This window comes from Copidosoma floridanum, unplaced genomic scaffold (genome assembly GCF_036245765.1).
Source record: "Copidosoma floridanum isolate Cflo_tuat_1 unplaced genomic scaffold, Cflo_Japanese_pri ptg000014l, whole genome shotgun sequence".
Lineage (NCBI taxonomy): Eukaryota > Metazoa > Arthropoda > Insecta > Hymenoptera > Encyrtidae > Copidosoma > Copidosoma floridanum.
In genome coordinates, this window is record NW_028321891.1 from 9,304,360 (window position 1) to 9,321,405 (window position 17,046).

Sequence of the window (17,046 nt, forward strand, 5' to 3'; positions counted from 1 at the left end):
CCCTCTGAGTCGATTCCTCTATTCACCGGCCGTACGGAGAGCAAAAAAAGAGAGAGAGAGAGATAGTCGTATCGCAATTAGCCATCGACGAGAAACTAACGAGCGCTGCGATGTTGTATAACACACTCCACGCCCACTGCTCTCCCATCGATAGTTCCTCTCTTTTCCGAGCCTTATCTCGTGAAAATTTACCGTATACATATACATAAGGTAAGCGAAATGAAACCATACGGAGAAGAGGAGGAGGAGGACTGGGCGTCCATTGGGTCTTTTTTTTTGTCCATTTCCAGGCGTTGACAAATTCCTCGCGCGGCCAGCTACCAGCTGCCAAGGCTGTGTCGTAGGTGTGGCGGCCGACCAACGCCTTTAGCACAGCAAAGGAGAAAAAAGAGGAGCCTTTCAGGGAGAGGGAAAGGTGTGCTCGTGACGAATGCCTTTCTTCCTCGCGAAATGGATTATCCTCGTTCGTATTTTTTTTTTTTTTTTAATTTCGTGTTTTCCCTTTTTCTCTTGCCTCATCCGATCATCCTTCAACTCTCGTTCGAATGAAACAAAAAAATTGCTCGAGTGTCCGGTAAACACGCTCAATTGGCCGTATAAAATCTAGGTTGCGGTACAAATGGCCAAGTTGGCAAAATAAAGGAGTAGCGATAAACGTTGGTTCCTCTCTTTTTTTTTGTTCCCTCCTCGTTCTCCCTTGGTTTTCTTGTTTTCGTTAACCCCTTGGCCTCTACCTCCGGACAAGCACTCTACCTTTGTTTGATTACGCGACGATAATGCCGTTAATGTCGAGCTCTACTTTTGGCACTCGCCACCTCTCCTCCCTTCGATTTATGTGATTTTAAGAGACAACACCCTCCCTCGTTGTCGAACGGAGAAAAAAAAAACAACAATAAATACTCGAATTTCCAGCTGCTAAGTTTTCTTTATTTCCCCGAACATTTCACCTCCCCGGTATAGGTATATGTGAATTTTAAGCCCAAAGTACCCTCCATCACGAACGGCCCCGAGCCGCGGCGTAATAGCTCCCGAGGCTCGGAAACTATGTCTTGGCGATTAAGCCAACCGACCGACCACTTATCTCCCCGCATGTACGCACGACCCCGAACAGAAGAAGAAGAAGCGGAGGAGGAGCGTATTTTCCCTTAAATTCCCGAGGAAACGAGCGACGCGTACGCAGAGAGAGAGAGAGAGAGTATAAAATAAGAGGAGGATCCATTAACTGCAGGGACGTTGTAGTTGTACAATCGCAAAGTTACAATTAAATTCGTGCCTCAATTTATACGCGAAATTTGCTGCTCGCTCGGTTTAAAGAGTGCAAGAGGAGGAGGAGAAAGGAGGGGGGGGAGTCTAGCCGCGGCGAAAGTAATTACAGCCGGGGAGGCCTCGCCTAGTCCACCGACAGGTGGCTCGGATGTAGGTGAGAGGGAGGAAGGAAAGGGGGTGGGATATCTGACCCGCTGGCACGCGACGACCTTCCCTTATTTTATCGATCCGACGCAAATGTACCCCGTGCGTAAATGTACGTGCTTACGTTCCATATGACGTACGTACGTGTGGTTGTTTTTTTTTTCTTTTTGCCCTTCCCACCCCCTAGGAAGAGTTTTACGCCTAGGCACCCTCGTACCTTGATTATTACAATTCGCGTGGGTTGAGTTAATATTACAACCAAAGAGGGAGGAAACCTACAGGGACGAGTGGGGAGGTTTAAAAATAAAACAACCCCACGAGAGTCTCATCTCGCGTGCAAAGAGAGGCATTGTCTGGAGGTTGGCAAGCTTGCTCGGACACGCTCTCGAATCGAACAACGATAACAATAAAAGCTCTATACATGAGAGAGAGAGAGGAGCCGTCCTGTCTTTGCAAAATATTGACTCGGAAACGTCATTGACCTAAAAGCGTGCCCGGGAACCCGCTCTCAAGGAAATTTGTTTGCCTTGAAAGTCCTCCCCTCCACCCCTATCCTCCATTCACTTCTTGGCTCGCCCTCGTTTTTCATCCGGCCGAAAATGTTCCTTTATTTCACTCTGGCGCGCTGGTGAGACGAAAAATACCTCCACCCTCTCCTTCCACCCTCTCGGACGCGCTTGAAAGACCCAGGGTTTTCTCCTCGTCGCTGTGGCTACAGGATCTTTTTTTTTCGGAGGGAAAATACGTGTACACAGTGGCACGGAGTTCATTTTCGCGGCGATGATTTTTTTATCGCGAGCTCACACGCCATTACCGCATGGGAAGCTTCTTCTTTATTATTTATTTTTTTTTTTACTCAGGATGAATGGCTGTTTTGTGTGTAAGAGGTACACACCCAAGAAGGGTGGCATGCAAGAAGGACCCTTTTCTCCTGCCCGGGCCGGCGTGAAATTTCGCGTGTATCATAGCACGCTCGGGTGAGGGAGCATACGGTTCTTTATGGGCACCGTTTTGTTCGTTATTACTTTAATGTTTAGCCCACCGCGTGAAATAGGCTGTTATGGATACGAATGGCTTGTTGTAGTAATATGCCATGTAAAAAAAAACAAAAAAAAAAAACAAATGATAATTCATCAGAAAGAGTCCACTTGGCGTTAAACAATTAGCCTTCTCATTGACCAAAAATAAGAGTAAACACTCGTATGAAAAAAAAAAAAAAAAAAAAAAAAAAACAGATACTCTTAATGAGATTACCTCTTCTCCCCCGGGATTCTTGTAGCGCACCCACTTGCCGAGGGAGGGTCGCCAGTACTCGAGCCAGTACGCCTCGGCATACTCGGCGCCCTGGCCATTCCCAAAGCGTCCCTGGATCCCAGTGGCGGTGATCACGTGCACCTTGTGCAAGTCTATCTGAATCCACTCGCTGGAATCCGTCTTTATTTGCGGCCTTGGACACCAGGCGCCGCCAAAGCTCTCCTGATTCAACCTGAAACAGAAAGGCCCGCGCACGTGCGCTAGTTAGTACATATTGTTCATGGAAAAGGGGTATAATATATCACGTGGAAGGAAATACGTAGCTATTTTGAGTAATGAATCAGCAGTAAGGGGGGAAGAAATATTGGAAACGAATGGGGATCAGTTTCTCATAAATGTAATGATGTATAAAATGCATTTTTTGCTGCTCCCAAGGAATCCTATGTAGGTCTGATTTCCCTGGTGTACGTCGATGCCACCATGTTACAAAAAGCAACTTTGACCGATTAGGGATATTTCATTAGTATACCACATAGATCAGGATATAATGCGTACTCGTGGAAAAAAAAAAAAAAAAAAAAAAAAAAAAAAAAGAACAGTGGCACCGAGTGCAGCAAATCTCCGCGGTATACACTATACATCCATACAGTTGACGGACGAGCAGCAGCACGGCAGAGAGGCCTGCCGCGCGCGCGATGAAATTATAATTTATCGATCGAAGAAGCCCCTTCTCGCGTATACTCTCGTGCATGTGTATACGTTCGCGGAAGCTCGCCCCATGAATTAAAGATGAGACGGAGCCTCTATACTCCTCCACCTTCGCAGTCGTCCTATCCGCACTGGTGTTCTATTCCAGGGAGGGCCGCTCGGGAGAGAGCCACTTCGATTGCTAATTGCGTTGGCTTCCTTTTGCACACTGTGGAATACAAGGGGAGGGGAGATCTTGCGAATTACTCGCCAAAGAGCGACAAGGAGAGAGGAACGATGAGCCGCCGAGGTAAGGGAGAGATGGACGTCGGGAAGGGACGCGGCAGGAAGTGTTGAGGGACACACAAAGGGGAAAGGACGAGTTGTTCGATGGACGATGAGACATGAGTTTGCGGGGCTGACTTATTGGTACAGGTATACGCGGGGAAAGAGAGGAGCGCAGCTTTATGGAAAATCGATTGATTGGTGCCGGCTCTTGTTTGACTTTGGGAGTGGGTCACGCTGGTGCTTCCTACTTTCGCTGTATGTACAAACGTTTTGGAACTATGTATAGGAATGAGGTTCGGTTGATGAGAAAACGCGGAGTGTTGATGCGGCTGGCTCGAAGGTACCTGTTTTTTCAGATGTAACAATGATTGATACTCGTTGAAAATCCTAGATCTGATGTGGTATCGAGTAGTTTTCACCTGTCAAATCTTTTCCGTGGACCAGGTGGACTGCATAAAACCACTTATCACGTTTTATAACACCCGCACTTCCGTCCTCTCTAATCCTTTTTTTCACCTTTTTCTCCTTCTTCCTCGTCTTCTTTTCATTCTCACTTTGCTAATTCGTTTTGCAAGCGCGTCTCTGTACCGAGCATACACAGTCTTCTCTGTCTACGGTACGTCACTCGTGGAGTTTGAAACGCCCGTGTGTGCCGTCTTTGTTTCGCCAGCCTGCCACGGGCACAATGTATTTCACTTTCCACGTTCTGGCCTCTAATTACTCTTTATCTCGTTCGCGCCTTCTGCTCGACGTCGCTCTAGGTATACAGAATTCGCTTTGTCTCTTGCTCGAGCATTCGGTACTTCCGTTTGAGTGAACGAGAAAGAAACCGAGATTTCAATGGTCATGGGTTACTTTTGATTTTACCACATTAGCCCCGTCTTTGAAGTCCACGTGCAACTAGTCATGTAGAACTCCACGTGGATTTCAGAGGTGGCAATAATACTTAATCCACGAAAAGGGATTTTTTCGATATTTTGGACACTTAGAACTCGACACTAGAAAAAAACCACGATAACCATACTAGAAAGATATTTTTAGGAAAAACTAACTTAAGGTGCCCACTCTTTCTACCTTGGCTCTAATTAGCTTTTCAATTAGTTTTCACCAAGCCAAGGTACACTCTCCACACCTCTCGACATATGTCCCATATAATCTACGCATACTCTTACCGTCGTACTTATTGTAAACTTGTTTGAATTTTCCATAAATCCAAACTGGCTTGTATAATAAACGTTACCACAAAAGTCCTCTTTGATCAACGACTTTTTAATTAATTAATGGCACGTGCACCACTTCATTTTCTATCACACCCTGCAACAGAGGAAATACCCTCCTATGCATTTAATTTTGAAATGGAAAGTCCCGAAGCTGGTTCAACTCGATACATCATCACCACGCCAGCATCTCTCTGCCAAGTATCAATCGTCGACTCCCGTAATATACGATTCGAGCACGTTTACCGAGTCTATTCTGGATCCCTGGCACACATACGGTGCAACCTCGGCGCCACCTCTTTAGTAGGGGCCATCGTATTCATGGATCAGCGTTGATTCGCCAACAGCACCAGAGCCCCGATGACGGGGGGTGCTTCGCGAGCCAGCAACCCTCCCTGCACCGAGAACCCTCCCCCCTCCCCCGTCAGAGTAGCCGCAGCGAAAGATTTATCGGTAAGCAAAAGTCCCGGAATGCCTTTGATGCCGCGGCTTCATCTCTCTCTTTCCGCGTGTGGTGTCAAAGCGCGAGCGCCTGCTTCTTCTTCCCTTTAATAAGCCATGAGTTACGAGCCGCGAGCTAAGAACGCCAGAGATGCCGAGGACAGAGGACTCAAAGAGCCGTGGAATACGAAGATACACCTACCTAATTCCAGTACCTCGCGCTTTACGGCCCCGTCGCTGTGTATAATATGTTCGTGCGCGGCTCGTAACGTCATTTACTTTCCAACACTTGGCACCGTGTACGCCCCACGGAAGTCGAGGGGGTCCCTTTTTCTTTTTTTTTTCGTTTTTAAAAAAGTATCAACGCGGATGGAAGTGTAAATTTGAGGATCTCGCGAACGCCCAATGAAAACGCTATAAAAGCACGACAAAAAGGTGACGGAGTCTCAATCCTCATGGGCCCAATTTTAAACGGCGAAGATAATTTGTGCGGGGCATGATGGATCATCGCTAATTGCGCAATCTCCCGTCCGAGCGACTGGAGCTTGAAATAATGCTGTACACCCTCGGAGGTCTCTGCGTTGCAGGCGCTCCCAAGCAGAGTCGCCTGCGATACATCAGCGTAAACGCGCGATGTCATCGAAATTTCGCCAGTTGCCGCTCGGCCGAGATAATTGGGGGCACACCGGGCCCTTGTGATTAGAGCAGAGGGTTGTGTGCACGGAAAATCAGCGCCGGATGCCGACAGACCGGGTGGCGCGTCGTTAATCCTCATTGTCCTGTGTACACTGCCGTTGCGAAGATTGCGAGGAGAGTCTGCCAAGGTTACCCCGTACGCTGTGACGATTAGAGATTTTAAATTGCCGCCCAGGTCCTCGAGACGCGTTGTGACGATTTGATTGGTGGAATCGGGAGGAAAAATTAACAACGTAATTGGAGTCTCTTTACGTGCGAGTGTTTACTCGTATACCTCTAAGCTCAACTTTACGACGGAGCTCGAGGCACGCGCCCCCGGTATGGCTCTCTAAAATCTGGCATCGTGCAGTCAGTCGACCGTAGGAATTTCCATACAGGTGGTCCAAGAGGAAGAGCGTGCTTACGCCGAGTGTATTGTATGCATCCCTAGCGTGTACTCATCGCTATATGGTATACCTACCTTGTGTATGTATTGGAGCAATAAACACTTAGCTCTCTTTGGAGCAAAGATCGCGGGCGTGTCGAGCCGTACTTTTCGAGCGCACTTCTTTGGTTACAGGTATGGTGGCTCGGAAAAAGCCACAGCCTCTCGTTTGCGAGGTTTATGTGGCTTGTGGTACACATTGGCAACAATGGCTTATTTTAGCTCACTTTTTTCTTTCAACGCGTCCCATTTGGAGGTGCCCCAGTAAAAAAAATTAATGGCATCCGGATAAAGTTTGCGAGCTGATGAGACAAATTATTTACCTCAACTGTATTGTTTTAACGTGGTGTAAAATGGGATGCTGGATGAAAGTACATTAGGTGGTCGAGTTTTTTTAGCTTTCGCCTTGTGGTGGTTGCTTTCGGATATCTAGTTGCTTTTTACCGCCACCTCCACTCCCTTGGATACCCAAACGTAACCTTTTTTTTTTGCACTCAGTTGCATACGCGAAAACAGGAAAACGTAGTATTTATAAAAATAAATGAAAGAAACGAAAATAAATAAAAAGCAAATTGAAAGAAGAAGATGAGAGAGAGAGAAAAAACAGATGCACGAAACAACAGTACGTACCGTCCGTGATGAGGGCCAACGTTGCCGCTATCGAAGCTGGAGCTGGCAGTGATGTCAGAGTCAGGGATCGCCCCCGACGCCATTCCCAGGGCTGCGGTGCATTGTGCTGAAACATGGATAGAACAAAAAAATACATCAGATATGCACGTACATACGTATAGTCATACCGAAGGGGGGAAAAACCAAAACAAAACACGTGTACCGTTAATTAGTGGGGATGGGGTTTTTTCTCTGTCTTTTTCATCCACATTCGTTGGGTCTGAATAGAGCGTGCAGGCGATATCGCTACCGCCTAGTGTACTCGCGTACTGGGGAAACGAAATTGATAACTTTTTCACCGTTGGGATTTAATGGTTTTTATTTTATTTCGCTGTGACATCGCGAACAAGGTTTTTTTTTCCACGGCACGCGCATGTACGATAAGGGTGTACGACACGCGTGTTATGGGAAGTCGCGTGCTGACTTTGAATACGAAATTAAAACAAACGTCGCTCTCGCTGCTATTTAGTTGTGAAAAATGGTTACAATCTCTTTGACGATTTGAGTGTTTGGGTTAGTTGGTGGTGACGTGACAACTTAAAATTTAATTAAATTAAATTTTCAACCAACTATTTTATCTTTATCCTCTACAGCCTGTACTTACGTTAAAACAATACGTTTGCCGTGAAAATTCAATTTTTCTACCAAGTTAACATAATAATGTATAAAGGAAAAGTCTTGTCACAACTAGTTGGTATGGCCATTAATTTTAATCACATCGAAAAATCGTAAACGGTAATCCAACACCGTAAAACTATACTCAAACAAGCATCCTCCCCCCATTTTTGAGCACGACAAACACATTAATTTTGAAAAATCGATAGTGTAAGTAGAGCGAGGGCGCGTTGCACTCGACTATTTCAAAACACCTCGGTTGCAATACCCACTTGCTCGTCGTCTACTTTTAACCAACAAATACAAAACGACTCGACTATGCCCATGTAAGCGGATACCAAAACCTCGGAGTATCTCAAAAATAACGTCACTATATGCAGCGTCTCGCCGATGCTGTGGTCTGTCGACGGAAAATCATCGTCAAACGAGACACGTCGGTTCTATTCATAGAGACACCATCGCAGCGGTAATGACATTTTAACGATCGAGCCGATTGCGCCAAAAAACCCAATTACTTTCGTAATCGACCACAGTATTGAATATCGTCCTTGTGTACAAAAAGCAGCGAATAAAACCGCAACTACAATCAAAGTGTGTACGTGTATCCTTCAGCAGCCGACAATAATCTGTTTCGTAAACTCTGCTCCCTAGTTTTTTTTTTTTTTTTTTCGCTCCCTCGCCCGTAGCCAAGCCGCACGCGTAATACGACTAAAAATAATGGAACGGAGCTCGGGATAATTTTTCACGCGCCGAGTCTCCCTTCCTTCGAAAAACCTTACTCCATCAGAGTCCGTCTCTGTGCGCGCTGGAGGCCCGATATCAAGAAAATTACCGGCTCTGATTAATGGCGCGCGTCTACCATCTCAAAAGGAGCAAGGAAACAACAAAAAAAAAAAAAAAAAAAAAAAAGAACGAAAGCGCGCCCATACGCGTGGCTCTCCCATATTTTTCTCGACTTTTATTTATTTTCCGCGTGCTCCCCTTCATTTTTTTTTTTCTTCATTGTCTCGTCCAAACCACGTGGCGTCAAAACTTGTTTCACGCATCCATGGACTCTCTCGGGGGAGAACGCGTGTACGAATACACCAGGAGAAACCTTATCCGAGCACGTAATATATACACACCCTAGGGGGGTGGGGGAGAATTCGCGGTGCCTCGGTTTCTTGCGGCTCTCTCTTTTTCATTTTTTCAGGCACAGTATTAGCTCGCGCGACCGCGAGGCTCCGCTATTCGAAGCGCGCGTTTCAAAAGTCGATTGGGATTTTTGTCCCCTCGCCCAATGCAATGTGCGCGCACGCCCACACGGGAGTAAGTTTCGCGGATGTACGAAATTGTTGGTGGGCACTCGCTACGCGTATACAAAGGAATTCACGTCACTTGACAGAGCGGGTGTGCGCATATAGTTTCACGAGAAATGCGCGCCGGCGATTGCGTCCCCAGGTGAGACCGAAAGAATTCATACAATAGAAATTGTTGAGAGAAATACTTCCACCAGGTGAAGGATGATTTTTATGAGTACGTCAAACTACTTTATGTACGGACAGCCGAAAAAGAGGTGTATACGCGAAGAAGAGATCTAAAGAAGCTCAGCCACTCGTGAAAGTAGATGGTTCTTTAATGTCCCATTGAAACCATCGACGATGCTGCTACACACACTTTCGTTCGTGACAATGAGTTTAACGTACTTTGTTACTCGCCCGCAACTCTTTGACAAAACCCACACCGCATCATTCCTACAACAAAGAAACTTACGCCTTTTACGACGTTATCAAAACGTAAGCGTCACATCCGAGTTGGAGTGAAAGAGAATGAAGCAGCAATTCGGATATAACAAACACGTAAACGAAATAATCGTCCCTTGTGCAAGGACAATGCGAGACCCGAAAGGTTGAATGGAAGCCCCGTTAGCCACGTACATGGAAGGCCAAAAACGCTCCCTGGCATAATTTTCCAAAGGGTATTTACAAGTGAATTTTTCCCCTCCGGTTTATGAATGATTCACGTTTACGCGTCCGTGGGCACGTATAATACGATGGGACCTTGTCGAGGAGCAAAACGTATAAGAGGACCCAAAAATAAGGGGTCACGCATTATCGCCGCTTGCGAAATAAAAATATAGGTGTAAGTACATGCAAGCGTTTGCAGCGTCGGCGTGTATCGATTGCACACACGTGGCCACTTCCGGTGGACGGCGACTTGTACGTTTGTTTGCCATTTGCAAAAGATGCACGTTCGTTACATAGCTCCGTTGACGTGGTGAGCCCCTTTCTCCCCCTCCCCCCCTTTTCTTCCTTTTCTACGCTGTATCCCGACTCCTTTCGACGCCTCTTTCGCGGCTTTATACCCTTTTCTTCCTTCTTTTGGATCAACATGCGCCTTCGTGCTTCCGTGTCCGTGGACTTTGCAAGTAATACCTCGCATTATCGCACGTAACACGTACGATTCGCGTTTTTTTGTAAGAGTCGTGGTTCTCTTGGATTTTTTAGGAGAAAAAACTACCTACTCAGCTCATCCTGGGAGTAAATCTAAATAAGAAAGTATGGAAAGAGGCTTTTAGCGATTGTAAAGGTATTAACGGTCCCATCCCGCAACTGGTTGTCACCTCGTAAAGTAACACGTGCATGGGTACACGTTACTCGACTCGGTGCAGTTGTGGATCCTCGATTGATGCCTCGCGGGGAGGTCCCCCAAATCTTCTTTTATTCTACATCACCCGAATTATATAAACATGGACCCCCACGCACATACCCTCCCGAGTCGTGGAAAGTAAAAAAAAGGGGGACCAATAAATCCATCTCTCTCCCCCGCGATCCTCGTTATATTCGCATTTTCAGCCTCATCCATCCACTTCGGCGGTAAAAACGTGGAGGGACAGTTTTTCAAGCCCCGGGAAATATATGGAAATGGAAAGCAGGTCTTGCACGCGCGTACGCTAACCAAAATCAAGAGGGACGCGCGTATAGGGAAGGAAAAGGCGAAGAAAAAAAGAAGGGAAAAGGTCGTCGCGTGGTTATCAATTTGACAGTGACGCTGGAGCATTCAATTTTCCTGCCCAGGGTATAGGTATATATAGAGGATCCGATGCAGTGTAGTCCTTCTTCTTTCTCTTTTTGTGGTACACAGAGGTAGGAAAGCGAGAGGCGCAAGAAAAAAGAAGGAGGAGGAGTGGCGCACACGCGGCCTTCCGTTTGGGGGCCTGTCACAGCTCGAGAGAGTTATGGACGAGGAGGAGGAGGCGCGGTAGTGGCCGGGGCGGGCGAACAGCGCATAACTTACCCCCCCGACCCTCGTTTTCTATCCCCTCGTGCGACAACTGTACCGCTGTTTCTTCTTCGCCGCCGCGTCGTCTTCTTTTCCAGGATATCTATAAATACGAAATCGAAGCTTGCGAATCTCTATTACGACTCTCTCTCTCTCTCTCTCTGCTCCCTTTTTTGTACGCGGCTGGAGCGAGAAATCGCTACGGAAAGATTACGGGCGAAAATAGACGCGTTGGGGCTGAAAGGTGCCGGACACGATGAAATTAGCGGCTCGTGTACGCAATCCTGCGTTATTCGAGTTATAAAAACCTAAGTTGTTAAATCCCATGGTTATGTGACCCCTGTAACCTGAGAAACAGATTAATTTATTCAAATTTTTTTATTTTTGAGAATATACTTTTACCCTCCGGCTAAAAACTATGGCGTTACGTGATTATACGGGGTCAAACAGTCTAATTGGCACTGCCGTTGGACCCACGTTGTTTTGTTTCACTTAGCGCCTCATCTTATCCAACGCAGCCTCGGGGTATGTGAAAAGCAATCACCACAGGGTCGCAAACAGAGTCGTAAATTCGTGATATTCACAACGAGGAGTCTTGGGGGCTCTTTGAGTTATTCCCATGTTTTTTATCGCCTCGTTTCCTTCCTCCTCGACGATTTACACGCCAGTAACCCACTTGATGTGTAGGTTTTAGTTTCCTCTGGTGCCCCTTGTAGGCTCGGACGAGGTATACTCGCTTTCCGAGTCTTTCCGAGTTTCCAGCCCAACCTAACGGTTTTCTCAGCAGCAGAGGGACTCAGTCTCGAGATAATTAGAAGAGGCATCGCCCGTAGTTGGATGTACTCTCGGCATCGGTAACGCATCGGAGTCGTGCCCATCTCCCAGACTGAGCCCCAAACCAACCACCTCGTACAATTTGTATCGATCGGACGAGTATGTATGTAGTGAAACCGCGGCCACGCAGTCGGAGAGAGGCGATCGGCGAAACGGCTCTCGGATAAATCAAGAAAGTGTAATCAGCTCGAGCTCACGGGTCCGTGTAAATTCTCATCATGGGTATTTTATTTTGTGAAAAAAAAAAAAAAAACTAGTAGCAAGGAGGAGGGGGATGTAATTTCGGGCTCCATTCTTCGTTTCGGAGCTGTGTACGCGCGGTCTACGAGACGCTTGATTATTATTAATGACCGAGCCGGACGATATCCTCGTTCTCTTCCTTCGGGATCGGAGTGGAAAGGGTCGGGTGGGGGGGGGAAGAGGAAATAGCTATGGCTTCCACTTTTGTGTGCGTGTGTTGTGAGGAGTCTGTGCGCGAAATGCAAATTAATTGCCATCGCGCCACCAAAGCTCTCTCTCCCACGCTGCAAGTATATACTTTGCTTTCCTTTTTCTCCGTTTGCGCGTTCCTTTGGCTGTCGGAGGGATGCCGAGAACTACTACTCCGAGTTAACGCGATGAAGACGTTTCGCGAAATTATTCCTCCGCAGTGGGTACAACCAGCGTTACTTCTGTGTTTTTGGCTATCCCGGTAACTGAGCTTGCGAGATCCCTAAGAATATACCTGTGCTTTATACCTGTGGAATTGGGGATTACAACGGTTTGTTGAGGCTTGTTTTCATCACAACGTAATCGTTGAACACTGAAAAGTTTTCACCTTTGATTGCTAAAATTGATGAGTCGTGTAGTCCAACTTAATTAGTAAGCAAAGAGTAAATGCTATCTCGGAACTGATGTAATGACGTTACGTGACATGTTGATAATTGATAAGCAGTATTGAGTATTTTAAGTATATGACCAACGTATTACAATGTTTCCCTCATTGATTATTCATCTAAAACTCATTAGGAAAACAGTGGAAGCAAAAAAAAAAAAACAAAAAAAGTTTAGCCTCAAATTTTTTCAAAACTTATGCAACGCAAATTTCATGCTAAACACCTCGCGATAGGGAATTAATCATCCAGCCCTAGAGCAGCAGCTGCGTGCAGGCCTCGAGATTTTCATACCATCCAATGTTTATTCATGCCCAATATGGTGTACTTCTTTTTTTTTTTTTTTTTTTTTTTTTTCCATCTCGTCGCACTCGCGCCCATCAAGCACGCAAATATAATCCCCGCAATAGGTACTTGCCCCTAGCTATCCAGCTAGCCATTGTACACGCACGACTATACTCCCCATCTTCATATTTCTCTCGTTTTTGCTGCCACGCTGCCTTCCCTCGCGGCCGCAAAAAAGGAGCTCCCTACTCCTATTAACGCGCGATATTAAAGCATAAATCGCAACTCACTTAAGGATCACGGCAGCCATAGCCAGAGCTCTGACATAATTTCCTCTTAGGGAAAATCATTTCCGTTTCTCGAGTAATTACGCGTAAGAGTCTGCCTCCGAGAATTCGGAAAATTACTTTAGCCCCCCTCCCAAGACGGGAGCCCTGGAAAAACAAGAGTCAAGTTTGACAAATGACGTTCCTTCCTTCCCTACTTCTTGCTCTTTAAACTTTTTGCATTCAGCTAGTTTTGACGGAGATGTAGGCGCAGCGCAATCACGCTCCCACGGACCTCGAGAGCTTTCCTCGGGGAAGACGCGCCTCGTAATTGTAACTTCATGATGTTGGCTTGATTTACTCGTTCGCTGTCTCGACCGAATAAATTACCACTACGAGTTTTATTTCCCACCCACCCCCTGATGGTTGAGTCGCTACATCTTGAAACGCATCGAGTTGGGAAAAATGTAAAGTGGAACTCGCGAAGGAAAAAAAAAGGAAGCCGAAAACAGCCCCAAGTGGCTTGTCCATCACACGGTCGGCAAACAACGTTTTTCCACTCCCACCGCAAGGCCACTTTTTGATACATCCAATAAGTGCGCTCGTGTATATATATGCCATTGTTATACCGGCCCTTTCTTCTTGCACAAAACCGCGTTATAAGACTCGCCAGACCCACCTGCGGGAAAAAATCGAGGGAGCGGCGTCGAAAGTTTAAAGCGACTTAGTTACGGAGGCGTGCCTCCCTCCTTTCTTTTTTTTCCCTTCCACCCCCTACGCCACCCCTGGCCGTAAAGTTTCGAGCCTTTATTGATAAAGTGATTCTTCTTTTCGGTAGTGGAGGAGGAGCGTGCGAGAGGCGAGGAAAAGTTTTCGCGCGAGTTGATTAGGGGATGAGCGACTTGAAAAGGAGATGGAGGAAGGCGTTATTTTTCCCTTCAACCCCCCTTGTTACAGAGTACCGTGTAGCTAGATGTATGGGATTGACTTGACTCGATTAACTCGATTGGGCCCTTTCGTTTCGAGGAATCAGGGCCCGAAGCTCCGGGCAACGCTGCTCCAAGTTTCCAAAAAAATAAAAGTTGCTTCCCTCATCCTGCCATTTCGCCGTATCTCGGAAGGGAAATTCCCGAAAATCCTGGGCACACATATTTCGCGTACACGGCCGTGCGGTGGAAATTCCCAGCCTCGTACAGTAGGCTGGGGGCCAAAAGCTCAAACGGCGACGCCAGCGAGCCCTGGCTGCATTGTTACGTCGCCACCCCCCTACCTCCAACCTGCGTAGCCGGAAGCATTTTCGTCTCTTTAAAGGGACGCTGGATTTTCGGCGTCCCAAACATTTTTCGCGGGGTATGAAAGCTCTCGACTGGCAACAATTTTACAACTCGCTCTTGGACAAACATTTTCTTGAAAGTGCAGAGGGTGACACTTTTTTTTCTTTTTTTTTTCCGTTCGTGTAAACAATCTATCGTCTCCGCTACCATGTCCAACCAAAGTCAATCAGCTGGGACGAAAGATAACAAACCTCGCCACCCGAAAAAAAAACCCCCCTACGTAAGTATACATGGCAAAGGGAGTAAGAATTAAGTCTGTAATGGAAGAAGGAAGGAAAAGGAGACAGTGACGTCCAAATGTGGCGCCAGAACGACTGGCAGAGCGGAAGCAGTACTTTTAACGCGTGCACCGACTTACTCCCCCCCCACCCCCTTGGCCGTATATACTTCTTTGACCTCCTCGAGTACGTGTATATAGGCGCACACGCCCAGAGGCCTTTCAAGGCTCCACATCTCGAGTTGCCTGCACACCCACCCTCCCTCATCAACCCCTTTCGTGACTATATGTATACCCACTAGCACGTGGTTCCCCTATTCGTGTGTGCGATCTTTTTCTGCCTCTTCTCGTCCGATGGGTCTTCTCGTGCGAGAGATAGGCGCCACGTGTCTCCCTCCTTGTCCAAGCTTGTTTCACACGACACGACACTGAGGGAGTCGGGCGCGATCGTGACAATTTGGGTGCTCTGTTTTCGCTGAATGTGCTGCAGATTGTCAGTTGTCGTCACCCGAGTGAAGCAAAAGGGTTGCAGCGAGTCGATAATGCCCCGTCGGATTGTTTTGAAAACGCTATTAATCCGATTAGCTGCCAATGTAACGGCAGTGCCTGTACACTTGACTTTCCGTGAAAGGCCATCCAATTTATATCTTCCAGTCTTTGCTGGCGTACAAGATAATCTCGTGAGTACAGGGAGGCAAACAAAATTTAAAAGCCACAAACGTTGCCGGATTGGCTCGCACGGCGAATGACAACGGAGGCAAATACTTATACTGATGGAGTATGGGTAAAAGAAGAACCAAAATATCCTCATTTTCGAACCTTGTCTTACTTTCAGGGATTTGAAGGCCGACGCCAAACTGTTTGTTTTCCCGTTTACGAAAAAAAAGCCCGACAGCAGGCGCGTTTTCCCATTTTCACTCCTCATCTTCCGGGCGATGGGCGCGGGGAGCGTGTCAGTCTCCTCGGGTGCTGTCCCCTTTTCCCCGTCCGCCGAAATTGGATTTATGAAAACAAACGAAAGCCGATCGAAAGTGACAACGCAGGGACAGGGCGAAAATCGAAGGATTATTGCACTCTTGGAGCTCTCCACGCTACACTCCTTCGGGTTTGACGGCTGAGGCTTCCTTTATCTCTACTCCCCCTGGTGCGGACGGTAAGCATAGCAGTTCTCCCTCGAGCGTATATATCCACCTTCTTACACCTCGAGGATTGATGGATGTCAAGCGAGCCAAACAGCCGGGCGAGTAAGGCACACGTAAGTAGAGGAAAAAAAAAAAGAACAGAGACAGCCATCTACTCTGCCATCGATATATATATATATATATATATATATATATATCCCCTGGATGACTGGCGTCATCGGAGCTTGATGCTTTGACTTTCTTCTTTTCCCACTTATCTCTCCTGGTTGGAAGTTTCAAAGACGAGTTGCGAAAAGTTGAAGCGGTTTCAGCTGTTTTGGGGAGCCATTGCTTATTGGAGAGAGAGAGAGAGAGAGCAGTGAATATTTTCAAGTACTTCTACAGCTAGAAATTTCTAATACTTCTAATTGCTCGAAGAGCTCTACATTAGTAGCGGCTTCTGCCAATGTCAGTTTCAAAAAAGGGACGATGCAGATAGATATGACTCGAAGTGACAAATCAGCCAAGTTCCTGATGGAACAATTTGTAATAATTTTGAGTTATCTTCAAAGAGTTGTTTACCCCTTTTTTTAGCCAAAGGATTATCTTCCCAGAGTCCACGCGTTTGGAGTCATCTGGTGACGATGATGGAAATGATGTTTCAGAGATCTCGTGTTAAAATACCAAGTACTTGAAGATAATGACGAGTCATTCAGCAGATGGTAAAATAAATTGACGTGGAGACGAGAGAGGAGCGAGAGATGATAGGAACAGATAAGGCCAGTGCATATATTTGTACACGAGTCGCGAGTTTGGAGAAGCACTTGGTCGGCTGTTGGTTATTTCTCTCTCCCGTTGTCGTTTGTCCTCCGTTCGAAGCGAACGAACCAAGAGAGTGACTGTACACTCGCTCATCGAATGATACATCCACACAAGTGCTGAGCGAGTTCAACGAACGTCGCACAAATTACTCGCAAAAACCCGTACGAGAATGTGAGCTACGGCGCGCGTGGATTTTTACTCTTTTTTCCTCGGGCAAAACTATACAAGCGTACCACAAAAGTACATTAGTGATCGGCTACCGTCGTTCAATCAATTCGTCGAGCCGAGGCGTCTTATCTGCGCTACTCCATCACGGGCACTCTGGGGGTATCG

At 46.8% G+C, this 17,046-nt stretch overlaps 1 protein-coding gene across 1 annotated transcript in view; it reads right to left on the minus strand.

Annotated features, from left to right (window-relative positions):
- The window catches only part of LOC106635902 (discoidin domain-containing receptor tyrosine kinase B), a 155,339-nt gene that overhangs the window by 12,884 nt on the left and 125,409 nt on the right, over positions 1-17,046 (minus strand). Inside the window, exons 3-4 of the mRNA XM_014348099.2 lie at positions 7,048-7,153; positions 2,665-2,896 (exon numbers count right to left, since the gene is read on the minus strand). Coding sequence (XP_014203585.1) covers positions 2,665-2,896; positions 7,048-7,153 — 338 coding nt within the window. The remainder of the gene's footprint in view (positions 1-2,664; positions 2,897-7,047; positions 7,154-17,046) is intronic.